At 39.1% G+C, this 19,680-nt stretch overlaps 1 protein-coding gene across 2 annotated transcripts in view; it reads left to right on the top strand.

The window, feature by feature from the left end:
- VPS41 (VPS41 subunit of HOPS complex) overlaps window positions 1–19,680 on the top strand; it is a 203,982-nt gene that overhangs the window by 87,069 nt on the left and 97,233 nt on the right. For both annotated transcript variants that reach the window (XM_040259502.1, XM_040259503.1), the window contains 2 exons: window positions 6,256–6,330; window positions 17,565–17,627. In XM_040259502.1, the coding sequence (XP_040115436.1) occupies window positions 6,256–6,330; window positions 17,565–17,627 (138 nt within the window). The remainder of the gene's footprint in view (window positions 1–6,255; window positions 6,331–17,564; window positions 17,628–19,680) is intronic.

A 19,680-nucleotide genomic window follows, 5' to 3' on the forward strand; every position in this document is an offset into this window, starting at 1 on the left:
GTTTTTCTGTTTCTTTTGTGAGCTGTCTATTTACTTGGTTTGATTTATATGAAGAAAGAGAATCCAGATTTCTTCAAAAACTATAGAGTATTTTAAAATGTAAGCTGCAGAGTTGTTTTCAGTGTTCACACTAAGGGATAAATGTCCCTAATCTATAATAACCTGTTGTGAATCAGTTTTAAAATTATGGACTCCCTGATAACAAAACAGTTCTTCCTCTGGTTTCATGCTTAGACCATATAGTTTAAGACTGCAGTTTTTATGAATAAGTTAACTAGCTTCTCTTCTCAATTCTATTTGAAATGACCTAAGAAATAGAAAATATTTGTAATCTTGTTTTAAAATAAGGAAAGAAGGAGGGAGTAAATAAACATGTGCTAAATACCTCATCTTCTAAATCAGTCAGTTAATATAGTTGCATTTATTTGAGGCAGGAGGAGACATAATTCAGGTATTATAGTAATTTTAAAGATAATCACTAATAAGATGAAAATAGAATAAACACATCTAGATTCTTTGGTAGACCAAGAAAAATGAATTTGAGTATTATAACAAAAGAATAATAATAAAATAGAGAAACACCAATACAGTATACTAACGCATATATATGGAATTTAGAAAGATGGTAACGATAACCCTATATGCGAGACAGCAAAAGAGACACAGATGTATTGAACAGTCTTTTGGACTCAGTGGGAGAGGGAGAGGGTAGGATGATTTGGGAGAATGGCATTGAAACCAGTTCAGCTTCGATGCATGATACAGGATTCTTGGGGCTGGTGCACTGGGACGACCCAGAGGGATGGTACGGGGAGGGAGGTGGGAAGGGGGTTCAGGATGAGGAACATGTGTACACCTGTGTCAGATTCATGTTGATGTATGGCAAAACCAATACAATATTGTAAAGTAATTAGCCTCCAATTAAAATAAATAAATTTAAATTAAAAAAAAGAATATGAAATACACAGTTTTCTGGGAAGATATAAATGATGACTAGACTTAGTATGTTTGAGTAGCTTGACAGTTATGGGCGGGGAAATATAAACCAAGAAATAACCCATTACAGGCATAGGTCCCAGACATTTTCATGGGCAAATTCTTTTAAATTTTATTTAGAAATCTTTGATGTTTGCTTTATTTTGAAATATAACTCTTTAAAGTACACTTTTAAATGCTCAGTAGAACAAATAGTAATAAAGCAAGCAATCTTACCACTACTGTTCTGTCAAGAATAGACTGTGTGATCCTTCTCCCACTTCCATGCACAGTACTCTGGGAAGGAGCTGCTTTATTGACCTTTTTGGTAATAAATGCTAAGCTTTTATTTTTTGTTTTATGTCCTCTGTGTACACCCCCTGGACACTATGGTGTAGTTTTGCCTATTTTTGTAGGTTATATAAATGGAGTCTATATATAGTACATATCAGGAATGAGAAAATCCTGCTGACTGTCATTGCTACTCCCAGAATAAAACAAAGCATGATGAGACCTCCAGGGGGGACATAGGAAACTTTATTTAGAGACATTAAAGAATTCCTAATAAATGGATAACTGCTCCATGTTTATGGATTAGAAGAGTCAATATTGTAAAGACAGCAAAAGGAGAGTGCTAAACGTTTCACCTTAAGTGAAACTGAGGAAGTTTTATCCTAACATGCTAAGAATTTTTACCATGAATGAGTGTTGAGTTTTCTCAAACACTTTTTGCATCATTACAATGATCTTATACATTTCTTCTTGAGATGATCTTATTCTTCTTTTATCAATGCAAAAATATATGTTAATTTTCATATGTTATATCATCCTGGTATTTCTGGAATTGTCTATTCTATATATGCTGCCTTTATTAATATTTTTTTCAGGATTTTTCCATTTTTTTTCATGAGTGAGATTTACTTGTATTTTTATCTTTCTTCTAACATCCTTTGTTGAGCTTTGTTGTTGTAAGGTTATGCTGTCCTGGTAAAATGAGTCAAGGAGGATTTTCTTTTTATTCTGTTCTCTGAAAGAATTTGTGTATGACTGAAAGTTTGTATTCTTTGAACTATCTTTCATGAAATTAATATTCCAGTGAGTGAATTTGAAAATAAATAAGATAAATAAGTAAAATACATAGTAAAATAGTGGTAAGTGCTAAGGAGAAAAAATACATATAACAGCGAAGGAGCTATGAAATGTTTGGGCAGAGTGTTGAAACTTCAGCTCCAGTGGCCTGAGAGTATCACCAACAAGATGATTACCAGTGAAGCGTTGGCAGAAAAGCACTGGCAAACACATTCAGAGGTTCTAGGGCTGGTGAAACAGCAAGAAGATCATTGTGGCTGGAGGAGAGAACACGGCCAAGAGAGGGGGTAAGGCTGGGCTCTAGCCATAACTTTTCAGACTGTTGGGTCATAGTGAACACTTTGGAACTTATCCTGAGATGGGAGGCCACTGGAGAGTTTAGAACAAAGGAATCACATTGTCTGATCCACCTGTTAACAACATATACTCTGCTAGTCTGTTGGATTTCTAGGAGAATTAGGGCAGAAGTGGGTCTACTAGCTAGGAGACCATTACAGTAATTCAAACAAGGATGATGGTAGCTTGGACCATGATGGCAGCTGTTGGGGTGGTGAAAGTGAGGAAATTTTGTTTGAAGAAGTAGTAGGAATTGCTGATGGAGGGGGCAATGGCAACCCACTCCAGTACTCTTGCCTGGGAAATCCCATGGACGGAGGAGCCTGGTGGGTTGGACTTGACTGAGCAACTTCACTTGCACTTTTCACTGTCACGCACTGGAGAAGAAAATGGCAACCCACTCCAGTACTCTTGCCTGGAGAATCCCAGGGATGGGAGCCTGGTGGGCTGTCTTCTGTGGGGTCCCCCACAGAGTCGGACACTACTGACGTGACTTAGCAGCAGCAGCAGGAATTGCTGACAGATAATGAGGTAAAGTCTGGAAGAAAAGAGTCAAGGATGGATCCAAAGTTTTTGTCTTGAGCAACCAGAAGAATATATCAGTCATTACTACAGATTGGGAAGACATCAGGAGGAGCCCTTTCAGACAGGAAGCCCTTTCAGAAAGGAAGATCAGACTCATGATTTGGGATGTTTTAATTGTGAAGATCAGCTCACAAGTAAACTCTTGGGGCCTCATTTTCCTTATCGTGAAATGGAAATAACCACCTTAGACTGACTGCTTTCCTCAAAAGTTGTGAGGATCAGCTAACATGTATGCCAGGTTTTTTAAAAATAATACAGTACAATTCTGAGAATCTTAGCACAGGCTATGAGCACAGAGTACAAGAAGAAATGAAAGAAAACAATTTGACAGATACATGGGGAGAAAATATACTTCTGACTATAAGTTGTACCGAGAGCCTTGTGAAGAAGCATTGCAGCTCAGTCTTGTGGGCCTGGAATAACGCTGTCTGTAGAACTCTCTGAAATGATGAAAACATTCCGTGATCTGTGGGCTTTCTCATACATTATCTGCTAGTCACATGTGGCCTAAGTGCTTGGAATGTGCAGGCACAAGTGGGGAAATGAATTTTTAACTGTGATTGACTTTAACTAATTAAACTTTCTGTATAGTCACATGTGGATAGCATCCACCACATTGGTCAGGACAGGAAACCTTGGCAGTGATCCTGTTCTGTGCACCTATTAAATTACAGTCTGAGGTAGATTGTAATCAAATGTCAATTAAGTTACAGTCAGAGGTAGGTGGGGTTTATATTTGCCAAGAGTAAAATGGGTATTAAATTGTTTGATGAACAAAAGGTCAGAATCAGAAAATTGTTAACAAGAGGTACTCAGAGAGGAAAGAACGTATCCAAAGGAGGCTGTAAAAGCCGGTCATTCAGAATCATTGACCAGAAAGAAGTCTAGACATGCCAGCCTCAATGCTTTCTCAGTTCAGCTTTTGTTTTGCATCTTCTTTGCTGCCCATCACAAAGTTCTCTTCACTGCTCTCAAGGTCAGAACTCTGGCTCTGATCTTCTGTTGTGAATCTCATCTGGGATTGGTTTATTCTCTTGTAAATGGATCAAAGATCTGTCTGCGAGGTCTTTTCCTCTTCTAACATTTTAGGAACTTTTAAGGAGATAGCTTGGCTTTCATGAGCTGCATTTCAGGAGTGATTTTGGGATCTGGATAACAAAGGGTTCTATAGCCAGCTGTCTCCATGTGTAACGTGGGAATTTCTCTCAGCATCATCAGTCCTTGAGTGGCCTTTCAAGGTCTGGGAGTCTTGGTCTGCCCTGGCCATTACTTTCTAGCTCAGAGATATTTTCCAGTAAGCATGGAACAGTCAATTTGGTGTATTTCCATTTTATTTGTATGCACTAAGCAGGTTATTTTAAGGTTAGGTATTTTGGGAAACTAATTTGCAGGCTTATATTGTAATGATGAAGGCTTATTTCTCTTTTCATGGTTAATTTGTTCTATCATGTTTTGTGAAAGGTGGTTGGATACTGTCAATGTTTAAGAAGAAAAAGGACTTTCCTGGTGGTCCATTGGTCAAGACTCTCTGCTTCCAATGCAGGGGGCACAGGGTTGATCTCTCGTCAGGGGACTAAGATCACACACACCACTTGTTGCATTCAAAAAGAAAGAAATTGGAAAAAAATTAAAAAGGAAAAGAAGTGCTTGCCATTTTTTTCTTTTACTGTTTTCATCATTTACTGATATTGACTTCCATTTAGAAAATCACCTTTGTGAATATTATAGTGAGTATGCTATGCTATGCTATGCTAAGTCACTTCAGTCATGTCCGGCTCTGTGTGACCCCATAAACGGCAGCCCACCAGGCTCCTCCGTCCCTGGGGTTCTCCAAGCAAGAACACTAGAGTGGGTTGCCATTTCCTTCTCCAATGCATGCAAGTGAAAAGTAAAAGTGAAGTCGCTCAGTTGTCTTCCAACTCTTAGCGACCCCATGGACTGCAGCCCACCAGGCTCCTCCATCCATGGGATCCTCCAGGCAAGAGTACTGGAGTGGGTTGCCATTGCCTTCTCCGATAGTAAACAGCTGGCTACATAGAGAAATACATGGAAATCTGTGTAAAATATTAAATGTACAATGTGTTTCCTCTTGGGAAAATACATCTAAAGTAGAATGCCTAATTCCTGTCTTCACAGATTTTTAAATTTGCGATTACTCCAAAGATTGGAGGATGACAAAGTTAGGATATGACAAACTTAGTATAAGTTAGACCCTGTGGATTTCCCCCAGAAAGTAATAAGCATAAAGTATAAATAAAAAGTTGATTTTGTCATTTATAAGAGAAGAACAAATGAATTGGCTGGTAAGCCAGATGGAAACAACTGATTTTAGAGTTGCTAATTCAAAAAGACACCTGCGTCTCAGCATTCATCGTAGCACCCTTTACAGTAGCCAAGGCATGGAAGCAACCATGACATCTATCAACCAATGAATGGATACAGAATATGTGTATATACATACAGAAGAATGTTACTCAGACATAAAGTGAATGGAATAATGCCATTTGAAGCAACTTGGATGGACCTAGAGATTGTCATAACAAGCAAAGAAAGTCAGAGAAAGACTAATACCACATGATATCACTTACATATGGAATCTAAAATATCATACAAGAGAAACAGACTCATGGACGTAGAAAATAAACATATGGTTACCAGATGGGAAAGCAGGTGAGGGAATGGTAAATCAGGAGTGTGGGATTAGAAGCTACACACTATTATACATAAAATAGGTAAAGAACAAGGTCCTATTGTATAGCACAAGGAACTATGTTCAGTATCCTGTAATAAACCATAATGGAAAAGGATATGAAAAAGTATGTGTGTATAAAACTGAATCACTTTGCTATTCACCAGAAACAAGCTATACTTCAGTTCTTTAAAAAGCTAACAGTTTTCATTACATCATGATTTTTATTTGGGATTTTTGTTCTTTGAATGAATTTGGCTAGGGAAGAATTATAGGACTCTGGAGTAAATAGAAGAGAATAAATAAAAAGGCACATAGCAAGTAAGAAAAATACCATTTTAGCTGGACTTCAGAATGTGAAATAGGTAATTTGGGAAAATCTGAGGTTTCTCCCCTTATTATATGTCTGGGAACAAAGCTATATTTTACCATTTTCATTTGCAAAAGCAAACTATGTCTTGGACTCATACATCTAAACTAATAGACAGCTTGTATCATTTACATTTTACAAAGAGGTGAAACATTTGACTTCTGATACATAAAAGTGTTTTTCATGTTTGTTTGTTCTTTTTTTTAAATAGAGTCCTGTGAAGATAAATCAGGTTAGCCTGGATGAAAGTGGAGAACACATGGGCGTATGTGCAGAGGATGGCAAGGTATGGGGATTGCCTGATCACATGGAAAGCGCTGCTCCAACCCCAGGGGCTGTGATGTAACCACTTCCAGGGCCTCGGAACAGCACTGCGCTTACTGGGTATCTGCATTCGGAGAACCTTGATTATTCTTTTCGGGTATCGGACTTACTCCTGATCGCTCATATTTAAAGTAAAATATATTTTGCGCTAATGTGCCTTAAGGAAAAGTAATTACAAGAATGTCAATAATGTAACTAGTATTAAGCTGATTAACAACTGTGGCAGGGGGACATGTCACCTTAATCATTACTGGCGTGCCACTTAGACTTCAGCGACTGGTCTGCAGTTCCTGCAAGACAGTGGTTTAATGCCTTTCTGCCATAAATCCACAAAATTGGATTTTGTGGGCATGATTTCTGTGGGCCGGTGGTTTTCATTTTCACACACCAGTTATGAATGTTTCTCTTGAATTATAGAATCTTTTGATAAGCAGTCATAGTTTATCAGAAGAATAAAGTGTCTTGGAATGGCTGCATTAAATAAATGTAAAATCAATATATGTACAGTTTTCTAAAAACCTGGCCCCCACTCCTCAACCAAGGACATACATCATTTGTGCAGTGTATAACTAACAATTATCAGTGCTTCTTGCTGATGTTGAGCTGTGACATTTAGTGGTTGTGGTGATTGATTTTCCACTTACAAGAATGTCTTTTTTGTTTTTCAGTCAATGGAAGGCTTTTCTAATGTTGGTTTGCAATGATAAAATTCTAATGCACAGTGTATTTAAGCTACTCTTCTAAAATAACAGTTTAAGAAGAGAATGCATTAAGAATCATTACAGAACCTTACATATTCTTGCCTGCATACAGCAGATTTCCTAATCTAATTTTATGTTTCTTTATGTGATCTAAATTCAATGGTCCATTAGGATGAGTAAATTAAAAACAATGTACTCAGTGCAAAAGATTTATACCCATTTAATCTGTTAACAGAAGAAAAATGAAGTCTTCTTGACATACATGAGTACATTTCGATGTATCTAAGCCTAACGTTGCCCAAAGAGTCTTTTGAAAGTCATTGGAACACTTGTGCTTTTCAAAAAGCATTATCAAATTTCACATTACTTGCTGAAATTCTGAAATGAACCAGACTGTCAAAAGAGCGATAAGGGAAGAGTTGGTTTGTGCAGAAATTGAGAATTATCCAAACCATTGAAACATTCTGTATTGATAATGAAAGATTATCTCCATTTTTGTTTTCTGAAAGGTAAGGGGGATTTCCTTCTGGGTTAATATCAATTTAATTGTTGAAGGAGGATATTGTTTTTGAATTGTAAGAGAACTTTTAGGAAGCTACTTCATCTAAGAATTTTCAGAGTTCTAAATTTTGAAGAATTATTATTTGATATGGTGAAGTGGGATATTTTAACTACTGTGTCTGGTGAATAATGAGATAACCCTCAGATATCTCCTGGTGTACTTCTTGGCAAACACCTCTGTTTTCCTATTTTAGTCAGATTTGTAGCTGTCATATTTTGCTGTAGACCCATGGTGCATTTTTTTTTTTAATAACTTTCCTTTTTGGCTGGGCTGGGTCTTCGCTGATGCATGGGCTTTGCTCTAGTTGTGGCCAGCAGGGGCTACTCTCTAGTTGCATGAAGCAGCCATTGTGGTGGCTTCTCCTGTTGTGTCAGTGGTTGCGTTTCCCAGGCTCTAGAGCACAGGCTCAATAGCTGTGGTTCACAGGCTTAGCTGCTCTGTGGCTTGTGGGATCTTCCCAGGCCAGGGATTGAACCCGATTGACTCCTGCATTGGCCGGCAACTTCTTTACCATTGAGCCACCAAGGAAGCCCCCATGATGCATTTTTAAACATAGTTTTCTCATATATTTTACCAGCATTGATAGACTTGAAAAGAAATACTTCAGTGCACATAATTAATGAAACCTAGCCCTCACCCTGGGTTAGTCAGTATTGTGAAAACTGAGGACCTAATAATAAAACATGATCTGGTAAAGTGGTTAGTAATGATAGCAATGTAAAGATTATTAAAACTATCAACTCCAGATACCTAGATCTCGTGCATCTTTAAATGGCTGTTACAGTTTTTCTTTCTTTAGTGTGTTAGGATTTCTAGAAAAATCATTGCCTTCTATTTCAGAGATGACTCCTCATATTTGTATTCAGTTTTAAAGTCCTAATTCTAACAGTTCTTTAAAATTTACTCTGTTTATTCAGCTGGTGCTCATTTCTAATCTTTTACTTCAGGACTTTTTTACCTTTGAGTTCCAAATTTTGAAATACAGTCACACATAGAATATGTGTGATACTGGTGTACATTTTTAGGTAACTTTCAGGATAGATACATACAAGGTTTATTTTCTGATCTCTTGCCTGTGTTGTCTTCACATATAAACTAGAATTAATTTAATATAGAATTCTGGGTTGAACTATTTTCTCTCAAAGCTTTGCAGACCCTGCTCTCTTTGGTCTAACCTTTATTTTCATAGACATGTCAGAGGCCAGCCTACTTTGTTCTTTCACAAAACCTTAAAAATTTTTTTTGTCCTGCCTTGGAGCTCAGACTCATCATAATAACAACAACAATACCAACAACAACAACAACGAACAGCCCTTGTAATTCAGTTTGCTAAGTTAATGTCTTGTTCAGGTCTATTTTCATTCATTTTGTCTGAAAGAGAGTTAGTCCTTTTGATCTATATACTGAAGTATTGTTTTCATTTCAGGAAAGTTGACTTCAGTCCTGATTTTGATTATTGCTGCAGTTCCATGTGTTTTCATTTCTTCAAAGAAACTCAATAATACTGAGGCTGGAGGCGGTATCGCACAGAGGCTAAGAGCTTCGCTTCGCACCGCACCTGCCCAGGCTCCATTCCCACTCTGCTCTGTTAGGTCAGGGATGTTCCCTGACCCCCAACCCCCTCCACTGACTCAGCTGGGCAGTGGGCACAGTGTGAGGCCTGAATGGGGATGTGGCAGAGCCGATTTGAGGTGTGTGGGAAATCCTCAGATCTTTTTGCTTTATTTTGATAACCTTTTCCTTAAACATTGTGGTCTGGCCTCTTCCCCTCCCGCGCTGTTGTGCGTCACCTTTTCAAGGTACAAGAGTGAATGGATAAGTCCTATTTACCCTTCTCTTTCGAAAATATATTGTAAGAAACCTTGGCCATGTTTTGTCATACACACACAGACACATGTGCTTTGCTTTCTCATGGTTTTTATTGTCTCATTTCTCTGAAGTCAGGGAGAGTTTCTCTTCTTGTTTGGTCCCTTGGCTGATATGCTTTGCTTCCGATGTCCGTGTTGCTTTCTGGAGTAGAGTTTTATTCTGTTTGGCCTTTTTAATTTTCCTGAACTCTTTCGATCTCTCTCAGTTCTTTTCATGTCAGCCTGATCTATATTTAATTTTCAAAACCAAAATGATGACTTCTTGTGTCATGAGAAGTCTAAACTCTTAACGTATTAGAGGTCTTAAGAGTATTAGAGATCAAATGGCTGGGAGTGGAATTATCCTGCTACGCTTGAGCTGTGTGTTGTCAGCTAAGTGATTCAGCCCTCTCTGGGCTTCAACCTGTTTTCCTCCTCTGTAAAAGGGGGTAGTAATGATTATTGCTGTGTTAATCATTAGGGGAAATTAGTTAGTTGATATGTGTCAGTAGTTTGGAATAGTGTCTGAAATAGAAGGCACAGGTAGTAATTGTCAGTAGTTACCATCATCACCATCCTTTTCTTCTGCTCCAGATTCATAGTGGTCTCTTCTTATTGAAGCCAACAGTCTTGTAGTTTTTTTTTTGTTGTTGTTGATGTTGTTGTTGTTGTTGTTGTTACTGTTAACACTAGTCCCCTCCCCACCCCATACCACTTGGCATGTGGGATTTTAGTTCCTGCCCAGGGATCGAACCTACAGCCCCTGAGTAGAAGCATAGCATCTTAACCACTGGACTACCAGGAAAGTCTCTATTAAAACATTGTTTTTAAAGCATGGTTTTTCTCCCTTGGAGTCCTTGAAATTGTGTTCTGCCTCATTCTTTTTATAGATCCTGTGTATGTTTTTGTTACTCTTGTATCCATTCCAAAACAAGGAGACAAGCTCTTTCTGAACCTCAGTTAGCAAACAGATTCAGTGTCTGCTTGCTCTGAGCCCTGTTTGTTATCCTTCTTGGTGTTATCCTGCTGGGTGTTGTAGAATCACAGATCAGTTCCACACAGGGGAAGTATCCAGTTAAGGCAGCTCCACCAGTGAACTGAGATCCTTGCCTATCTTCTCTCCTGGGTCTCTAACACCCTCCATGGGTGGAGAATATGAAAACCTGCCATCTCCCCTATGAGGGTCCCTCCAGCCAGACGGAATTACAGCTTATGTGTTCACTCCTGTTTTAATGCTTGACCAGTTGCTGTTGGAAGCTTGGGTTTGGGGGGCTGTTACAATGAAGTACCAGCTGAGAGAGTTTCCTGGCCCTCCAGCCACCCTCCTCACAGTTTCTCTGTGTCAGGTGGCCAGTCACCCAGTGTTCTGGTTGGCAGATACAGAGAAGTCTGTGCTAGAGTGGAGACATTGACACCTCCCTGATTGTTTCATGAGGGTAGGGTTTCTGTTTTTCTGGCGGTAAATACATAGCACATACCTTTTGTGGTCCTCATGTTGCTCTATGGGTTTGTAGTTAATGAGAAATACTCTAGGACTTTGCAGTAGATTGACTATAAGACAGATTGTTCTGAATTTTCTTTTTCTCATTAGGTATTTTTGTGACAAGTTGGGAGAAGTTGTCAGGGCTGCTATAGGAAATACCCTTATCAAAAGGATCCTTTCAATTTTAACCTTTAAATATGATTCTTTTCTCAGGCAAGATCTTCCTAAAAGCCATATCTCTCCAGGCAATCATTCAGTGGATTTCTTTTCACAGTGTGATACTCACTGAGAAAATTTTTTAAAAAAGAGAGGAAATGAATGAGAATCATTTTGGGTTTTGTTAGCTTTAGTAGTGTAAGTTGTGACCTACTAGTTTGGGTGTCACGTTAGTGAAATTAACCAAAATAGCAAAGGTTTTACAATTCTCCCTGCTCCAGTAGTCATGTATGGATGTGAGAGTTGGACTGTGAAGAAGGCAGAGCGCCGAAGAATTGATGCCTTTGAATTGTGGTATTGGAGAAGATTCTTGAGAGTCCCTTGGACTGCAAGGAGATCCAACCAGTCCATTCTGAAGGAGATCAGCCCTGGGATTTCTTTGGAAGGAATGATGCTGAAGCTGAAACTCCAGTACTTTGGCCACCTCATGCGAAGAGTTGACTCATTGGAAAACACTCTGATGCTGGGAGGGATTGGGGTCAGGAGGAGAAGGGGACGACCGAGGATGAGATGGCTGGATGGCGTCACTGACTCGATGGATGTGAATCTGAGTGAACTCCGGGAGTTGGTGATGGACAGGGAGGCCTGGCGTGCTGCGATTCATGGGGTTGCAAAGAGTCTGACACGACTGAGCGACTGAACTGAACTGATACTGATACAAAGTTTATGACATTTGTTTTGAGACATTTCAGTGTTTTTCATCCTGAAAGAGAAAATAAGGACAGTTGAGGAAAATGTTACTCAGTTAAGTGCAGAAATAGAGACTAACCTAAGAGGGATTTTCTTGGTGGCCCAGTGGTTAAGACTTTGCCTTCCACTGCAGGGGGTGTTGGTTTGATCCTTGGTCAGGCAGCTAGGATCCCGCATGCCTCGTGGTCAAAAAAACAAAACATGGAAGTGAAGCAGTATTGTAACAGATTGAATAAAGACTTAAAAATGATCCACATAAAAAATCTTTAAAAAAAAAAAAGACAGTGAGAAGCACTAACCTAAGAGTTGTAGTTTTGCTCACCGCCTTCAGCAAACACCCCTCCAGTCTCTGTAGTGGGTACAATAGTGACGTTTTGCTTCTGGCTAGTTCTCAAGGGCAGTTCTGAGTGTCAGCCTGTTTGCTAAGAACTTGATGACTTGTTCTTTTATTCTACTTATTCCTTCTTCAGTCAGGCAGTTGCTCAGTCGTGTCCAGCTCTTTGCAACCCCATGGACTGCAGCACGCCAGGTTGATCACCAACTCCCAGGGTTTACCCAGACTCATGTCCATTGAGTTGGTGATGCCATCCAGCCATCTCATTCTCTGTTGTCCCCTTCTCCTCCTGCCTTCTTACTCTACTATTCCTTCTTACTCGACTATTATATCTTCATACAAATTCATAATTGTTTTGTTGTTGGATTCACAATTTTTACCCCTGGAAATTTGTATTTTAGTTCTCCCCATAAGGTTCACAATATTCCTAATATTTTCTCACTTACTGATACCTCAGTCTTTTTTCAGCAGTCCCATATTTGTTTGTTTACAGCTCGTGTACTTTTTCCCACAATAAAAATCACTTTTGTTCTTCAAACCTGTCCTATTATAGGTGGAAGGAAGCTTGTCCATTTGAACTGAATAGTCTGCTGCATTTAATTTCAACTTCTGTGGTAGAGTTGTCTAATTCATAGCCTGATATTCCCTTTCACTTTATTTTGGTGAATATTTGAGGCATTTGAATTTTTTTTCCAGTCTTGCCTTTCTTACACTTCATATGGAAAGGTATCTTCTTTATTTACAAATTTTGGACTAGCTCCTATAATGACAGTATATAGAAGAATAGAGCTTGGAATAGTCTTCCTGATTTTTATGACTTTAGACAAGTTGTTTACTTTGGTGGCTCAGTGGTAAACAATCCACCTGCCAGTGCAGGAAACATGGCTTCATTCCCTGGAGGAAGTGGGAACCCACTCCAGTATTCTTGCCTGGAAAATCCCATGAACAGAGAGAGGAGCCTGCCAGTCTGTTGTCTGGGAGGTCACAAAACAGTTGGCCATGACTCAGTGACTGAACATCAACAAAGGTGTTTGCTTTCATCCCCAGCAGTGTTGCTGTAAGGGTCAAATGAGGGAGAGCAAGATTTTTAGTCCTAGTTACATACCATGAATTATGAACCTTTAAAAATACAGTTTTAAAGGTATTTCTTCTCATTTTGAAGTCCATAACGGTAGTTTAATTCAGAATAAAATTTCTTAAAGAACCAGAATGATACTGACCATTTCAAAAGAAACCTTTTTCAGAAGATTGTTTCCCTGCCTAGTTTGAAAAAACTGAGAAATGGCATGACTTCTTTGAGGAGATGTTATCAAAATACACTTTCCCACTGGAATCTTAGTCTCACACAGTTGTAACCAAGACTTCCGTATAGGTTAAAATTGAATCAAATTACAGCTAAAATAATAATAGATTTAGAGCTCAAGGGAACATTCAGACATTTCTAGATAGAAATTGACCACTATGAGTGAAATAAATACATTCACCTGAAAAAAAAATATTTTATCCCACCAAAAAGTTTAATTTGTCAAGGGGGGTCTGGCTATTAGTATCCAGGGATCTTAACCATGTAGTCCAATCAGAACCACTGATGTAAGGTGTGTGGAAGCATTTTGAGGTCCAAGTTATTAGTCAGATGTAGCACAGGACCATGTTGTGATATAGTTGGAGTGAATAGAAGTAGCTTTATGTTAGAAGAATATAAACTTTCTGGAGTACCATGAATTTCTACTGATGTAATTTTAGTAAGTTGATCCCCTTGTTCATTTAGTCTATTAAGGTCCAGGTGATATAGTACCTGTCTTACTTTGAGCCTGTTTTCTTGGATTCTTTGGGCTTATTCACATTCAGCTTCCTTGGGCAGAGTAAAACTTTGCATATAATGCTATTCTTTTGAACTTCTCAACCACCATTTTATAAGAAGTTCAGCGTACCCTGTGCTTAACTGCTGAGTCGCATGTGACTCTTCACAACTTCATGGACTGTAGCCCGCCAGGGTGCTCTGCCACAGAATTCCCCAGGCAAGAATACTGGAGTGGTTGCTATGCCCTCCTCCAGGGGATCTTCCCAACCCAGGAATAGAACCCATGTCTCTTGCATCTCCTGAGTTTCTAGGTGGATTCTATAGCAGTGAGCCACCTGGTGCTTATATGTAAAACAGGAGCCAGTGCCCTCTGAATGATGAGCAGCATGGTGGTGGTGGGGCCTGCATGTATTTGCTATGTTGAGAATACATTTCATCAGACTACCTCAGAGTAGATCATATCCCCTTGACATTACATTCTACGACGTGTTATTCTTGGAACCCAAACAGCATTCTTGGCCTAAGAGTATAAACACAGGAGTCACAAAATGAGTGGGATATTCTAAAGATTTTATATTTTAGTGAAAGAACATATCTCCCGAGAATGATAGTATGAGTACATTTTCCTCTTGGAACTTGCACAGATGAACCACTCACAGCTTACTAAGATGAAAACAAGATATTGAAAGTCTGAAAGGTTTTATGTCTATTTAAAAAATGAATTTGTAATGAAATACTTTCTCATATAGAGCCATTGGACCCAGATAGCTTCACTGGTGAATTCTTACAAAATTTAAAAGAAAAAAATAACACCACTTTCTTCTAGAGACTAGAAAAAGAGTGAACACACCCCAAGTGTTGGGAAACAGTTCTGAGTGCCCCTAATAGCTGGTTCCAAGTGTTTGAGAGCTCCTGGAATTCTTATGCTTTGCTGGTGAGAGTGTAAATTGATCAGAACAACTTTGTGAAATTGTTCAGCTGTCTGTTAGATATCAACAGAGATATAGGCTGCAACTCAACAATCCCATTCTTCATAAATGGATATGTAAGTGGACCAAAAGATTTGGAAAGAGTGTTCATTATAGCATTATTCGTTCAGTTCAGTTGCTCAGTCGTGTCTGACTTTTTGCAACCCCATGGACTGCAGCACTCCAGCCTCCCTGTCCATCACCAACTCCCGGATTTTACTCAAACTCATCGAGTCGGTGATGCCATCCAACCATCTCATCCTCTGTCGTCCCCTTCTCCTCCTACCTTCAATCTTTCCGAGCATCAGAGTCTTTTCAAATGAGTCAGTTCTTCGCATCAGGTGGCCAAAGTATTGAAGTTTCAGCTTCAGCATCAGTCTTTCCAGTGAATATTCAGGACTGCTTTCCTTTAGGATGGACTGGTTGGATCTCCTTGCAATCCAAGGGACTTTCAAGAGTCTTCGCCAACACCACAGTTCAAAAGCATCAATTCTTTGGCACTCAGCTTTTTTAATAGTCCAACTCTCACATCCATAACATGACTACTGGAAAAACCATAGCCTTGACTAGATGGACCTTTGTTGGCAAAGTAATGTCTCTGCTTTTTAATATGCTGTCTAGGTTGGTCATAACTGTCCTTCCAAGGAGTAAGCGTCTTTTAATTTCATGGCTGCAGTCACCATCTGCAGTGATTTTTGCAACCCCCAAAATAAAGTCTGCCACTGTTTCCCCATCTACTTGCCATGAAGTGATGGGACCGGATGCCATGATCTTAGTTTTCTGAATGTTGAGCTTTAAGCCAACTTTTTCACTCTTTCACTTTCATCAAGAGACTCTTTAGTTCTTCAATTTCTGCCTTAAGGGTGGTGTCATCTGTATATCTGAGGTTATTGATATTTCTCCTGGCAATCTTGATTCCAGCTTGTGCTTCCTCCAGCCCTGCATTTCTCATGATGTACTCTGCATATAAGTTAAATAAGCAGGGTGACAGTATACGCCTTGACGGAATCCTTTTCCTATTTGGAACCAGTCTCTTGTTCCATGTCCAGTTCTAACTGTTGCTTCCTAACCTGCGTACAGATTTCTCAAGAGGCAGGTTAGGTGGTCTGGTATTCCCATCTCTTTTCAGAATTTTCCACAGTTTATTGTGATCCACACAGTCAAAGACTTTGGCATAGTCAATAAAGCAAAAATGGATGTTTTTCTGGAACTCTCTTGATTTTTTGATGGCAATTTGATCTCTGGTTCCTCTGCCTTTTCTAAATCCAGCTTGAACATCTGGAAGTTCATGGTTCACATATTGTTGAAGCCTGGCTTGGAGAATTTGAGCATTACTTTACTAGTGTGTGAGATGAGTGCAGTTGTGCAGTAGTTTGAGCATTCTTAGGCATTGCCTTTCTTTGACATTATTCATAATAGCCTGTATTTGGAAATAACTGAAGTAATCAATGGAAGATAGATACACAAATGGCAATGTACTCATACATTGAAATATTATACAGCAAAAACAAAGAACCAGCTCCTGCCATATGTACATAGCAGTGTGGATAAATATCAGAAGGAAAATATCCAGTTAAAGAAGCCAGTGAAATAGTTTATGATTCTATTTATATAAAATTCTGACATCAGCACAGCTTACCAAACGTGATAGATTTTGGAGGAGCAGTTAGTTTGTGAGGGTATAAATGAATGGGAAGGAGCACAGGGGAGCTTCTTGGGTTTTGCTTCTTGACATGGGTGATGGCTGCAGGGGTATGTTCATATGATAAACATTTGTCAAGCTCTGAATCTATGATCTGTACCCTTTATGTTAACGTGTTAGTTGCTCAGTTGTGTCTGACTCTTTGCCACCCCACGGACTGTTGCCCGCCAGACTCCTCTATCTATGGGATTTCTCAGGCAAGGATACTGGAGTGGGTTGCCATTTCCTTCTCTAGGGGATCTTCATGTCCAAGGGATAAAACTTGGATCTCCTGAATCACAAGCAGGTTCTTTACCATTCTTTACCACCAGGGAAGACCCTTTATGTACAGTATTCAATTGAATATTAAAGTCAACTGCTCAGAGGAAAGATTAAGATGAAACAACTTTAAGAGAGACACTGATAAGTAGAAAATTAAATCTTACATGCATACACTCTCAATAGATTCAAGATAAGATGGTAAAAGAAGTGCAGTTCTAATCTCTTGCAACTTTGATCTGCTCAGTTGATATATATATCCGTGACTCAAAGAAGAAGCTCCTTTTTCCTTCAAGGAAAAGCACAAATAATTCCTTTAGAAGTAGCCAATGGAAAATTCATTAAAAAGTATTAATAACCTATTCATCTCTATTTCATTTTTTAAAGTTGACATCTATTTAATAAATTTGTGATGGGCAAAGGGAACTCTCCATGAGATGCTGGTATAAAAACTTAATTGCAGTGGTATAGCCTCACCTTGATGGAATTGTTTTCATTGGATATTTCGTAGAGATTACAAAGACCTTAGATTACTAAGTACTTGACTTTTTTGTTGATAGTACGTGTTGTCACTGACTCAGCTGCTGTCTTTGTTACTGTCATGGTGAACTGACAGGATCCACTTACTTTTTAGGTACAGGTGTTTGGGCTGTATTCTGGAGAAGAATTTCATGAGACTTTTGACTGTCCCATTAAAGTAAGTATTCAGTAAGTTTTTAATTTTTCAGAGGATTTTTCTCAACAAAGGCAGTAAGAAAACTAATACTTTGAACACTACCAATCTTGCATTAATTTTGTCAGTAAGCATCCATCAGTCAATGTACTGGATACTATTTGATGCCTTGGAGGTGCACAGGATGTATATTATGTGACTGTGATCTCAGTGTATCCTCCAACTTTTGTTGTAGTGGGTGAGATGATAAACACACACTGTGTGATTAAAGACTCAAATCACACAATCTGTGATTAAAGACTCAGAAAGAGGTAAAAACAGTGTTGAGTATAAAACTGAGAAGGGTTTCTTCTAGCTGTTCTTGTTAGTGATGGCTCCCATAGATGGATTGATGTTTGACTGGGCTTTAATAAATGGACAGGACAGAGGGAGAAAGCTGACTGCCCTTGCAGAAGAACAGTATAATATAAATGAAGAGGCTAGAAAGTTCAAATTGTGTTCAGGAAGTGGCAAATAGTCGAGTATAGATGGTGCATAAAATACTGACTTGGCAGGAGAGCTACATGGGCAGATTGAGGTGGCTTTATATTTAGGCTAAGGAATTTGTCTGGTAGATAAGGAGAAATTATGGAATGCTGAAGAGCAAAGAAGTGGCATAAAACTGAGCTAAGCTGAAAGCAAAGTAATACAGCAACTATATTCAGTATAGATGAGAAGGCTGACAGACATGAGGGAGAAGAGCAGTTTTAGGTAACAGTTACTGTAGTTACAGTGGCTATTAGAGTTGTCAAGGAAGAGGTTGTTTAGTTTTCTCACGTGTTTATTCAAACATGTATTGATCAACAGGTAAAAGAGAGATGGGATCTGATAGAGGTTTTAGACAACCAGCCCTGCCAGAATGCAGGGGTATGCAAGCAAGAGAGTGATTGGGGGCAGGAGACCATTTAGAAGGCTAAGCCATACCCTAGACATGGTGTTACAGGAGCTCAATGAAAAGAAAGATAGTGAGTATTCAAGATGGAGTAGCAGTAATGAATTGGAAAAGCCTGGAGGAGGTAGGTTTAATAAGCTTTGGTGATGACCGCAGGTAATAAAAGATGGAAGAGCTGAGGGTAAATCCAGGTTCTTGCTTTGGTAATGGTGTGTGGGAAGGCTGTCAGTTGAAATAAGAGACGGTTTGAGGCAGGATGTTGCTAGTTTGGTCTGGAGTCTAGAAAATTAGTAGAGATATACCATCCAGTGGAAATGTTAGGGAGGTTTGGGAAGTATGAATGTAGAGCTCAGAATGGGGATTGGCCCTAAAAATCACAAACTGGGTAGGTAGCCAGCTGTACTTACAGCTGAGTAAGATGAAACCATTTTGAAAGTTATCCAGGTAAAGATTAAGAAGGAAAAGACTGAGGGTCAAATTCTGGAACAGTAACTTATTTTGTTTTAAAATTTTTTTTATTATTTATTTTAGTATCACTGTGTTGGTTTGTTTATTTCTTTGGCCCCACAGCATGGGGGATCTTAGTTCCTCAACCAGGGATCAAACCCATGCCACTTGCATTGGAAGCATGGAGACTTAACCACTGGACCTCCAGGGAAGTCCCCTGTAATGCTAATTTAAAGATTCAGGCAGTGGGAAGAAAAAATACCAATGAGGGATCTTAGAAGAATTAGGAGGATTGGAGGAGAAGTCAAAAGAGAGAGGGTTTCCAGAAGGAAGGAGCCAGCAGCACAGAAAAGGCAGTGTGGAGCTACCAGGAGGTAGGGACAGAAGCAGGGCACTTTGTTTGATAATTATGAACTCTTGGCGACCTTAATGAGGAGGGTCGAGGAGGGTCTAGGAGGAGGAGGCTCACTATGTATGAAGGAGTAAATTGGAGATAAAGAAGGAGAAACAGGCAAGGTAGACTCTTCTCTGAAGAAACTTTGTGATATAGAAGGGAGTTCATTTGGTAGATGAAGAAAGAACCAAAGTCCAGAAGGATTTCTGCCAGTCATGTTTTGGTTCTTGGTATTAAAAAAAAAAAAAAAATCATAGAGGGAAAGATCCAAAATAAGCAAAAGGGAATCCTTAGTGGGGCGGCTG

This window comes from Oryx dammah, unplaced genomic scaffold (genome assembly GCF_014754425.2).
Source record: "Oryx dammah isolate SB20612 unplaced genomic scaffold, SCBI_Odam_1.1 HiC_scaffold_18, whole genome shotgun sequence".
In the NCBI taxonomy this organism is placed as follows: Eukaryota; Metazoa; Chordata; class Mammalia; order Artiodactyla; family Bovidae; genus Oryx; species Oryx dammah.